General features: G+C 63.3%; 1 protein-coding gene across 1 annotated transcript; it reads left to right on the top strand.

Moving 5' to 3' along the window:
- Positions 1-425: 425 nt before the first annotated feature.
- Positions 426-11,192, top strand: NEK8 (NIMA related kinase 8). Its single transcript, XM_019545833.1, has 15 exons — positions 426-679; positions 852-1,057; positions 1,952-2,184; positions 3,188-3,319; positions 3,683-3,891; positions 4,417-4,496; positions 4,955-5,136; positions 5,252-5,402; positions 6,346-6,422; positions 7,432-7,549; positions 7,776-7,926; positions 8,157-8,320; positions 8,571-8,729; positions 8,890-9,048; positions 10,325-11,192. Exons 1-15 carry the CDS (start codon positions 486-488, stop codon positions 10,351-10,353), a joined length of 2,244 nt encoding a protein of 747 aa, XP_019401378.1. The 5' UTR covers positions 426-485; the 3' UTR covers positions 10,354-11,192.
- Positions 11,193-11,503: the final 311 nt, after the last annotated feature.

The raw sequence follows: 11,503 nt of genomic DNA, 5'->3' as shown, positions 1-11,503 counted from the left end.
CTCGCTCATTGGCTCCGCCCGCCGCGCGCCTGGCCTCGCCCCTGCGCCTCGGCTCTGCCCACAACCCTCCCTTCGCTCAGTGGCGCCGCCCCCACGCCCTGGCTCCGCCCCTGCTCCGGCTGGGTCCGCCGGCAGGGGGCAGGCGGGGCCCGCGCGGCTCATCCGAGGCACGGAGCGGTGGCCGGTCTCCTGCGCGGGTGCACGGCGCTGCGCCCCAGCTCTGCGCCGTCCTTTGCGCGGTTGCGCCGGGCTCCGCGTCCCGGCCCCCAGACGTGCCCCAGAACCAGTCGCACCTGCCTGGCAGCCCAGCCCCGGGCCTCCGGGGTCCCAGCCGGGCCGCCCGCCAGCTTCCTCCTCCTGTGCACCTCCCCCCAGGGGCGATCGGCGCCCCCAGCCCGGGGCAGCGGGGCACAGGCCGGCCCCAGGGCCCCGGAGCTTGCCTTGGCAGCGTTCGCGGCGGCTGCAGGGCGCTAGGCGGGTTGCACATGAACTCCCCCCGCTCTGGAGGCCGGGCTGGGGCCGGGGAGCCGCCTGCCAGCTTGGCGCGGTCGCGGGACGGCCCGGCCTGTCCGCCCGCGGCCGCCGTAGCGCCTCCCGGAAGTGTCTCCATGGAGACGGGGCCCTGGGCCGCCATGGAGAAATATGAGCGGATCCGTGTGGTGGGGAGGGGGGCCTTCGGGTCAGCACCTCCGCCCCTGCCCGGGGACACTGGGGCGGGCAACTCCCGGGGGAAGGGGAAGGGAGGCTGGCTGGCAGGCACGAGCTGTACCCACTGGCCGCGCCGCACCTCGTGCCCCGCCATGCACTGGGGCACGTGCGGCGGCTGCAGCCCCCTCCCGCACCGCCTGCAGGATCGTGCACCTGTGCCTGCGCAAGGCCGACCAGAAGCTGGTGATCATCAAGCAGATCCCGGTGGAGCAGATGAGCAAGGACGAGCGGCTGGCGGCGCAGAACGAGTGCCAGGTGCTCAAGCTGCTGAGCCACCCCAACGTCATCGAGTACTACGAGAACTTCCTGGAGGACAAGGCCCTCATGATCGCCATGGAGTACGCGCCAGGTGCGGCCCCCCCGTGCCCAGGACCCGGCGCGGCCCCACCTCTCGTGGAGGGTTTTGCTCGAGGCGCGACAAGCATGCTGCACGCCGTGAGGCGGGTTTTCCAGGGCCAGGAAGAGGTTTCGCTGCTCTCTGCTCCGCTACCTCCTGCTCCTCATTTAGGTGCTCTTGGTTTCGCTTCTGTTTCCGGCCGGTTTCGCTGCAGCCGGGAAGGAGCCTGTTCAAGCAAGCACAAAGCCTCCAAATCAACACTGCTTCTAGCAGGGCTTGCAGACCCGCGGCATGAAACCTGGGCTCCCCATGGGGCCCCTCCAAACGCCACATGAGTTTGCTCGATGGCGAGAGCCTCCCACAGCAGAACAGGCTCGTCTCGTTCAGCAGCTGAGATTTCATGTGGTTTTTGCAGTCTTCCTCTAGCTGCTGCAGGCAGTACGCTAACATGAACCTCCATGGTGGTTTCTGCGTCGTGCCTACCGGGCTCTGTTGCTTTCATAGTAGTCGCTGGCACGGTGGAGAGCATGCAGTGCGGTCCACGGTTGCACGTGACTTTGGACGCGCTTGGACTGTAGGTCCAAGCAATCAGTAGAGATCTGCTCATGCCTGCCCACCTCTCGGGCAAGCGAGGAGGCATGCTGGTATCCATAGTCAGGGCTCCTTGGGGCAGGGATGACAGCCGGCTGCCTCTGACTCCGCTGCCCAAGTGAGCATGTGTCCCTTCACACCTGGCCTGCCTGGGGGCTGCCTTTGGCATGAGCCAGGAGCAGAGCTGGAACTCACGCCTTGTATCCGGAGGCTGCAAGCCCCATGCATTTATGATGCTGCTACTGTGTCCCAGTGCCTCTGGCCTAGGGCCAGCCCAGCCCTACTGAGCCGCCTGCTCTTTGTGCGCCATTGCAGGGGGCACGCTGGCGGAGTTCATCCACAAACGGGGCAGCTCGCTGTTGGATGAAGACACCATTCTGCACTTCTTCGTGCAGATCCTGCTGGCCCTGCACCACGTACACACCAAGCAAATCCTACACCGCGACCTCAAGACGCAGAACATCCTACTGGATGAGCACCGCATGATCGTTAAGGTCGGGGACTTCGGCATCTCCAAAATCCTGAGCAGCAAAAGCAAAGCCTACACGGTGGGTGCACGCCCAGGCCGGTCCCGGGGTCTTTCCATCTAAGCGGTCCTGTTCCTCAGGCCCACACTCCTCTCTGGAAACTTAGATCCGCCTATGTTAGTTGCTGCCATCAGGGGTCGATAGCGTACACGCCAGGTGTCTGGCTCCCCGACTCACTGAGGTCCCATTTTCGTGCATCAGTGAAGAGCGCTCTGTCCTAGTCGATCGCGGCTCTTTTGCCTCTGTCCTCACCTGGGCCTCCCAGCAACTTCCAGCCACGCGTGAACTGCAGCTGTCGTGTGGTTTCCTTCTCTTGTCTCCCTCTCCAAGGGAGCGTTGCCTGGCAGGGAGAGGTCGGTGTAGGAGCAGGTTGCTGTTAGGTGCATATGCTGCCTGGCACTGGTAGAGGAGGGAAGTTGAGGAAGCATGCTGCGGTAAGAGAGGGCTTTGGGGCGGTTCCTGTGGGAGTCAGGACTGTGTTCTCAGGCAGGCCTTGGAGGAAGCTGAGCAGAGGGCTGGTGTGACATCCGCCCTGTGCTGTGAGGTGGGGCTTCAGGCTGGTTGCACCGTAGCTCAGCATCCCAGAGGGGTGACAAAGGCCTGGGAGTCGATGTGGGGGGGCAGGGGACAGCAGATGGTGTCACCCGGGGGGGGGAGTGTCACAGGCACTTTTCCCGCCTGCCTGATCCATTAGCTGCTGGAAGTGCCTGCAGTCCTCCTGGAGGCCCTGCTGGCCCACTGTATCTCTCTAATCTCTCTGCATGAGGCTTTGGTACCATTCCCTGTCTAATCTAACCTAATCTGTCCAGATGGTTTATGCCAGGCTCATTGCCACAGGATCAGAGGGGCAGCAGGAGGCCATCTCTGCCTGGCAGCAGGCAGGCCTTGTGGTGGCACAGTCCTGAGCAGCACTTGCTGCCAAGGGTGCTATGGCCTGTCCCAGCCCCTCCATGTTCCCATTGGAAGCGCGTGGCTCTGTTCCATGAGCCCTGCGGTGCCATGATACAGGTCTCTCCCCTTCCAGGTTGTGGGGACTCCATGCTACATCTCTCCAGAGCTGTGCGAAGGGAAACCGTACAACCAGAAGAGCGATATCTGGGCCCTGGGCTGCGTGCTTTATGAACTCGCCAGTCTCAAGAGGGCCTTTGAAGCTGCAGTAAGGCCAAGGGCTGGGGTGATGCTCAGAGCAGGGAAACCTCCTCTTCATGGCATGGGGAACTTCGTCTGATCAGACTGTGATCTGCTTGTGGGAGGGGGAGGCTGTGCCCCAGGCTGGGGTGGGAAGCTGCTGTATGGCATGCGGCAGGGGGGAGCACAGCAGCAGACAGGCCAGGGAGCAAAAGGTAGAGTAGGAGATGAGGCAGGGGAAGGGGGTTGGGGTGGCAGTCATGGAGGGTGTGGGGCTGAGTGGTGGTATGTGTGCCAAAAGGCATGGCCCTGCTGCTCTGGGCCTAGCCTTGCTCCTGTCACCTCCAGGCCCCAGGGTTTGCCATCCACGTGTCCCTTTCCTGCCCTCCAGAACCTTCCCGCCTTGGTACTGAAGATCATGAGCGGGACATTCGCGCCTGTCTCCGATCAGTACAGCCCAGACCTGCGGCAGCTCATCCTCAGCATGCTCCACCTGGACCCCTCCAGACGGCCCCCTCTGAACGAGATCATGGCCCAGGCCCTCTGCATCCGCCCACTCCTGAACCTCTACACCGACGTGGGCAGTGTCAAAATGAAGAGGCAAGTGGTGCTGCTGGGATGGGAGTCAGTCAGGCAAGGGAGGCTGCCGCAGCTCACCAGGGGCAGGGTCACTCGCAGCTACCATGCTGCTAGCCCTTGCATGCAGGCCCTGAGCAGACAGCTCTGCACTGGCAAGGGGCTTCCCTCCAGCCACTCAGGGTGGGGAGGAGACTGAGAGCTGGGGGTTGACCCACTTCCCCTTCATCCTCCTGGTGTCTGGTGCATTGCTCATATGGAGCCTGGGGTTGAGGGGGAGGGCAGGTGCAGCCAGTCATTAACACTGTGCACGTACTCCCCTGCTTTCAGAGCAGTTGCCCTGGGCACCATGGTACTGGCTGAGCCAGGCAGTCAGGCTTGAAGGGCCTAGCACATGACCAGCCCCAGGACACGCATGGCATCTTCTGCTGCACCTCTGCTGGCACCCACAGGGCCACGTCCCTGGTCCCCCTCACTTTGCAGCAGGGCGGCTTGGGGCTTGGGTGGTTCCCTGTACTAGCAGGATGAAGCCGTGCCTTTGTTTGACAGGCCTGAGAAGCCCGTGGCTCCAGTGCCATCAGTGACCCACAGCCGGGCAGGCAGACGAGTGACCAGTGCAAGGCCCAGGGGTGAGACCAGTGCAGTGTATTCAGCAGGACTTGGTTTGGAAGGACCATGCTGTGGGGGCTGCAGGGAGCAGTAAGGCATTGTAGCTCCAGTCTTACCCCACCCCAAGGCTCTCTACCCCTGTCCCCCAGAGCCTGCATTCCCTACTGCTCCAACTCGCACAGCCCAAGGGTCAGTCAGAAGAGTCATGGGGATGCAACATGGTAGCACAGAGCTGTCCTGCAGGCACTGGCCCATGAACAGCAAGGGCTGCCGATGCCGCTCAGTCCCGCTGACCAAACTATGCTCTCATTCTCCGTCCCCATCCTCTCCCCTGACAGCACCGGATGGCAGAGCTGTCCTGTGCCCCTAGTAACCCTCTGGCAGAGGTACTGAGACCCAGCCCTGTAGTGCAGCCCTTGGGCCCCCACTTTACAGGCTGAGGTGGGGAGGGCTGACGATCTTGTGTGTGACACGCTAGGTGCTCGCAGCGGCTCTTCCAGGACCGGAATCCCCCTTCCCCTGTCATCTGTCTATGCCTGGGGCAGCGGGATCAGCACCCCGCTCCGGCTGCCCATGCTGAGTACAGAGGTGGTGCAGGTGTCGGCAGGGAGGACCCAGAAGGCCGGTGTCACAAAGTCGGGCAGGCTGGTCATGTGGGAGGTGAGTGGGGCAGATCTGCAGGGGCCATGGGAATCCAGTGTACCCTCCACTCACTCCCCCATTCCGGGCCTGCTGCAAGGCCCGTGCCTCTGACCTCCCTGTGGCCTTCTGCCAGGCTCCCCCTATGGGCGCAGCTGGAGGGCCCTCACTGCCAGGGGCCGTGGAACAGCTCCAGCCACAGTTCGTGTCTCGCTTCCTGGAAGGCCAGTCAGGAGTGACCATCAAACATGTGTCCTGCGGTGACCTCTTCTCCGCCTGCCTCACAGGTATGCCCCAGAGCTGGCAGTAGCTGCCCCCACTCAGTGACGTGTCTCAACGTGCAACAAGGGACAGAGATCAGCTGCATGTGGAGACCACCCGCCAGCCAGCTAAGGCCCGAAAGGCAACAGCTGCACACTGGCTCCAGACTTCCCGCACACTGAGGCCATGCCTGTCCTGGAATGCTTGGAGCGAGGCTCCTTCTCACCTTGCACTCTGTGTGGCTTGAGGCATCCAAGTGACCGGGCAGAAAGGGTACATCATGGCAGTGCCCTCCCCACCTTGATCCCCAAGGCCTTGAGGCGGGGAGAGCTTCTCCCCAGGAGCAAACTGGGGCCAGCACTGCAGCAGGGGACCCATTTGGGGTGGGCTTTGGGAGCCCCCGCGGGTCTCAAACCCCTGGTTTTTCTCCAAGCTGCCTGCCCCGTGACACCAGTCTGGAATGCACGATGTTTGCACAAATCCTTCTGCTGGCCCCAGGGCACTGCGTGTTTGTAGTTCTGCTGGGGGTGGGGATATGTGAGAGACTTGCAGGGGCAAACTGGCTGCATGTGTTTGTCCTGTCTCTGCTCAGGGCTTCCTGCGGCTCCTGCGCAGAGGTGGAGGGAGCTGCTAAATGAATAGGCCTGTGTGTTTAGCACCTTTGCAGACTGTGGGATTAGCAGCTCTTGCGTACACAGCTGGAATAATGTTATCTCAGCGCCTTCCCATCCACCACCCCATCTGTGTCAGTCATTGTCACAGCCCATCTGTGGCTGCCTGAGTCCTGAGCCCAGAAGTGGAGCCAGGCTTTGGGGCAGCTCTAGAGCAACTGGCCCTGGGCACCAATGTGTTGCTTGCAGCCTGGCTCAGCAGCCTTCCCTGGGGCTGAGGTCCATGCTTGCCAGCCTGCGCTGCGTGCTTCCCAGCACATGGTTCTTGGTACTGAGGGGCTATGCTCTGCTCCCCCAGACAGAGGGATCATCATGACATTTGGCAGTGGCAGCAACGGCTGTTTAGGCCATGGGAACTTCACAGACGTGACTCAGGTGTGTGGGGTGGGGACTGGGGCGGAGGGGAAATGCTGGGTCCCTCGCGTGTGGCAGCTCATTCTGGCCAAGCCCACATGCAGCACCCTGCAGCTGCTGCCTGCTCTAGAAGCAGGCCCTGGCCCTTCCCCCAGCCTGGCCCTGCTGCTGCTGGGGGCTGCCTGCCTCTCTCCCCCCACTGCACAATGCTGCCTTTGAGCACAGGGCGGGGGAAGTCAGGAGCTGCCTTGTGGTTGCTCTTGGCTGGTGCCCAGCCTCTGCCTGGCCTCCCCTACACACCTGGCTGTCTCAGTCTCGGGCCGGCAGCTGCTGCGGTTCACAGAGAAACTTGTTTGTCAAAAGGGGCCAGTACGTGAGGAAGAGCCATGTGTCCCAACCGGCACCCCGCACTGGCGCTGTCCCGCCCCCCAGCCCAGCTACACGCTGCTCCCCTGCCCTCTTCCCAGGGTGGTGACAGCTCCAGAGATCCAGCCAGGGGCTCCTTCACAGGATCCTCTCCAGGGTGTCCCCCTGACCCTTTCTCCGAGGGGCATGCCCATTTCCTTCTAGAACAAGGGCTCGATGGCTGGGGCTGTGTATAGGCAAACGGTGCTTTCTACTGAGAGGGCGAGGAAGGGAGGTGTCAGGTCTGAGTCTGGGTCACAGCAGGGGAGGGGCGGAGGGGGGCTCTCCATCTGGTCCTCAGCCTCCAGGGAGGTCTAGCTAACAGCTGACAAGCTGGCCCCTGGCCCTGTTGGGGTGGGGGATGGGGACGGCTGTCTCCAACGAGGCCTTAATCAGCCCTAGTTGTGTCGGCTCAGAGCGGGCACAGACAGTCCCTGGCACTCATCCCAGGGTCGGGCTTGCCCCATCGTTTCGCCCTCTCCTAGCTGTTGTGCTGCTGGGTGTCTGCCCACTGCTGTCCTCTCCCTGTACATCTGCACTGCCAGGCTACTTGGGGAGGCGGACGAGTTCCAGGGCCAGGAGCTCTTCGCTAACTGCCTAACGTGGCTCTCTCCCCTCCCCCCAGCCCAAGATCGTGGAGGCACTGCTGGGCTACGAGATCGTGCAGGTGGCTTGTGGCGCATCACATGTCCTGGCTGTCTCCAACGAGCGGGAAGTGTTTGCCTGGGGCCGGGGGGATAATGGTAAAAGGCTGGAACCGCTACTGCTGCATGTGGCCAGGGGTCATCGCTTGTCCTCCTGCATGCTCCCCACGGAGAAGAAGCTGCTGGTGTATCTGGTGGGGATTGAAGCAGCTGAGAACCCCCTGCAGCTGGGCCCTGCCCCGCTGCACCCTCCCAACCAGGGCTCCTCCAGTCACCCAGGGTTTCCTTGGGCACCGTGCAGCTTCTCTGGCCCGTGTTTTGCCAGGTCGGCTGGGGCTGGGGACGCTGGAGTCCCACAATTCCCCACAGCAGGTACCAGTCCCGTCAGAGCACGAGGCGCAGGGAGTCATCTGCGGCATTGATGCCTCCATGGTCCTGACCATCAGGGGCCACATCCTTGCTTGTGGGAGCAACCGGTAAGTTGTTCAGGCCCCTCCCTGTGCCCCAGTGTTGGACTGTGCAGTGGCCCAGGGCCCCTCTAACCCGGTGTCGTGCTGTGACCACGTGCCTGGAGGGAGCTCAGAAAAGGCATCATTTCAGCCTCCCTGGCAGAACTCCAGCAGCCCCAGCACCGTCACGGCCATGGGCCCAGCAGTGCCGGCACTGTGGGGGTCAGCCAGTCCCAGATCACGGTTGTCTCCCGCAGGTTCAACAAGCTGGGCCTGGACTGCATCACGGCCGAGGAGGAGCCTTCTCAGGAGAACCAGGTGGAAGAGGCCCCTGCCCTCACTTGCATCCGCTCTGCTCCCTTGCTCCATGAGCCGATGGTGTGTGCTGACATTGGCACGGCCCACTCAGCCGCAGTCACAGGTAAGGGCAGCCGGGGGGTGGCTTGAGGAGCCCTGACATGGTGGGAGGCACGGCTGGGCAGGCAGGGCACAGGCTCTTTCCAATACCTCGTCTGGGACCCAGATAGTCCCCCAAGAAGGACTGGGACCCAGTGAGCCCTGGGCCCCTTGTACCTCAGTCCCAGCTGGTGGGTTAGGGCTGGCTGGTGCAGCAGCGAGGGCCCCACGATGAGGTGACAGCCAGCCCCTGACTCCTCCATTTCTGTTGGCAGCTTCCGGGCTGTGTTACACCTTTGGCAGCAACCAGCATGGGCAGCTTGGCACCGGCACCTGCCGCAGCAGTCGTGTGCCCTACCTGGTTGTGGGGCTTCAAGCCGTGAAGGTCACCATGGTCGCCTGCGGCGATGCCTTCACTGTGGCCATTGGAGCAGGTGAGTTGGAGGCAGGCACTGCAGCAGACCCAGGGAGCCTTCGCCTGTGGCTTGGATGCAGGCATGTTAAGCTTGGCTTCTTGGGGCTGCTCGGGCAGCTGCAGTGCCCCAGTGGGAGATGGAGAGAGCTGGGGCTGCAGCACAGACCTGTCCTTTGCAGATGGAGAGGTCTACACCTGGGGAAAGGGAGCCAGGGGCCGCCTGGGAAGGAAGGACGAGGAGACCAGGATGCCCCGGCCGGTGCGGCTGGAGGAGACGCACCCCTACGTGGTGACCTCAGTCGCCTGCTGCCACGGGAACACGCTGCTGGCTGTAAAACGTGAGTGCAGTTCTTGCCGGGAGCAGAGGGCCAGGCATTGTGGGCAGAGCACTGCTCGGCTCAGCTCGCCAAAGCTGCAGGCCTGCCCATGTCCCTGCAGTGCACAGGGGTGGGGGCTGCCCAGGCTCTGCTGCTCATGCTGTGATCACAGGACCTCGTGGTCTCATGACTTGGCCTCTCCCATTTTTACTTCTCTGGGGTTTTCCTGGCACCTGCAGCTGCTGCTACCACCCACGTCCTGTGTAGCTGGGTAGAGTGATGGGACATCCCAGACAGGTCATGGAAGCCCCCGAGAGCTGGGAGTCCCTCTCCTTTTCCCCTGCCATCCACTCTGAGGCTGGAGGAACCCGTGAGGGGCTCTGGTTCACTTCCACTGGTTCCACTAAGTGGGCCCCCCTTCTCACTGCATGCTGTGACCGCTACACCCCTGCCCTGCCAGCGCCTGCCAGCCAGCCCCAGGACGCAGGCAGGACAGAGCCTGGGAGGTCTGAGGCTCTTGTGCCTCAGCAAGCAGTGGGCTGGCCAGGGTGAGGCTCACGGGAAGCTGCCAGCCATGATTATGGAGCCAAAAACAGCCACAGTTGGAGGGAGAGGGAGGGGTAATTGAAGCTGCCGGGATGGGGATGGTCTGAGGTGCTCTTCTGGCTGCCGGTTCCCTCGCTGTGGGTTGGACAGTTACCTACTGCTGGTTTGTGGTTCCCCTGCCCTGCTAAAGGCAGCATCGCTGTGTGGGCAGGAGCTGCCACGGTGCACCCAGCCCTTCCGGGGCTGGAGCATGGGGGAGAGAGCTAGGTCGGCCTGGAGGGGAGCCCAATGTGCCCTGCCACTGACAGCAGCCAAGGCCTGGGCCTGTCCCTGCCCCCATTTGTGCCCTGGCAGGGGCTCTCCCAGGTCCCTCCTGCACTACAGATACCTGCAGCCCAGCCCTTGCTCCCGTCTCTTCCCTGTACCATGGACCGGGCAGATCCTAGAGTTGGGAGGAGGTTTCATGTGGGCACGCGACAGGGGCAGCACTGCAGAAACCAGGCCCTTCCCTCCTGCAACTTCCCCTGGGTGGGGGGTGCAACCCCTGGGGTCACAGTCCCTTCCTCCCCAGGAGACGCTGCAGAAGCAACAGCCGCCCCTCAGCTCCGCCTACCCACAGAGTGCTGCCACGGGGCAGCGGGAGGCCTGACAGCTGGCCTCGTGCCCCAGGACACTGCCAGTCATACCCCCACCCCCGGGTGCTATGGGGATGGTGCCCACCTGATTCCGAGCTCTGTCCTTTGCATTTCAGCGGCACTAGAAGAGCCGGCCCCATTGTGAGGAGGAGCTGCAGCCCCCCCAGATGGCTGCAGGAGGCTTCTCCCTGCACTTCTGGCCCGTGGGCCAGTGCTGCTCGCCCCAGCGGGGCTGGATTCTGCACCGGAGGGCTGTGCTGGAGGATGCTCCTGAGAGCACTAGGACGGTGACTGAGCGTTGGGTCCCCTGTCGTTCCTGCAGAGGCCCCGGAGCACCGGGATCCCTGGGGGCTGTCTCCATGGGTCCCCCGTCTCCGAGCGCCTACGGGGTAGTGCCTGCCAGGACAGGCCTTGTCCCCTCCTTGCAGGGGCTGCCCCTGACCACGTAACTGTTCAGAGAGCCGGGCCAGGGGCTGTGCGGTGCCAGCGCGCAGGGCCATAGTGTCTCTTCCACCGCCGCCTCCGCTTCGTCCCCACGCGTGGGCTGGCAGCCGGCGTCTGCGGCTCCGTGGGAGCAGCTGCTGCCATGGTCCTGGCCTCACAGGGTGACTCAGCACCAAACTCCTGGCTTTTCTTACTCCCAAAGTCTATTTCTTCTTTGGAGCATTCTCCCCCACAGCTGCCCCAGCTCCCGGGGGTTGCACACTAGCAAGGGGCCCGGGCCTGAGCTGCTGCCCCCACCTGCCAGAGCGTAAAGCCGGCTGCAGCCTCTACCGGCTGCTCTCCAGTGGCCGGCACCCTGGCACCTGGAAGCCAGCAGCCATCACGAGTAACAGGCGCTTTCTTTGTTTATTGTCATCCCCAGGAGGGTGACGCTGGCCAAGGCTGGGGCACAGGGCCAGGGTCTTGAGGGCAGTTGTGTTTCCCTCTGGGCTATTGTCACGCTCGTTGCCAGGCACTGCCTATAAAGTGGTGCTTTTCTAAGCTGGTTGCAACAGGAGTGGTTTGTGTCCGTGACCCTTGTGTGCCTGGGGTCCTCGTGGCAGGGCGCTCTCTCTCCTGCTCCCGGGCTCCTCGAGCGCGGCTCGCTCCACGTCCTCCCTGAGCTGCAGGGCAGGGGCAGGCTGCGAGATGGACGCTCTGACCCGGGGGAGCCTGGAAGGGGAGCACGGCTTTTCCCCAGGAGCAAGGGCGGTGCTGCCCAGGGCAGAGCTGGCAGCAAAGGGCAGGGGTGGAGTTGTAGTCCCCAGTGGGGGCAGGTTCCTGAGGAGCTGCGCCTTCCTGGGGCCAAGCAG

Source organism: Crocodylus porosus, unplaced genomic scaffold (assembly GCF_001723895.1).
Source record: "Crocodylus porosus isolate Cpor-Errol unplaced genomic scaffold, CroPor_comp1, whole genome shotgun sequence".
NCBI lineage: Eukaryota > Metazoa > Chordata > Crocodylia > Crocodylidae > Crocodylus > Crocodylus porosus.
The sequence above is the reverse complement of the archived record's forward strand: the minus strand, read 5'-3'. Positions and strand labels throughout refer to the sequence as shown.

Coding starts and splice junctions, on each gene's coding strand:
- NEK8 (XM_019545833.1), top strand. CDS start 486: ATGAACTCCCCCCGCTCTGGAGGCCGGGCTGGGGCCGGGGAGCCGCCT. Junction 5,403..6,345: donor CTTCTCCGCCTGCCTCACAG/GTATGCCCCAGA, acceptor CTGCTCCCCCAG/ACAGAGGGATCATCATGACA. Junction 8,321..8,570: donor CCACTCAGCCGCAGTCACAG/GTAAGGGCAGCC, acceptor TTCTGTTGGCAG/CTTCCGGGCTGTGTTACACC.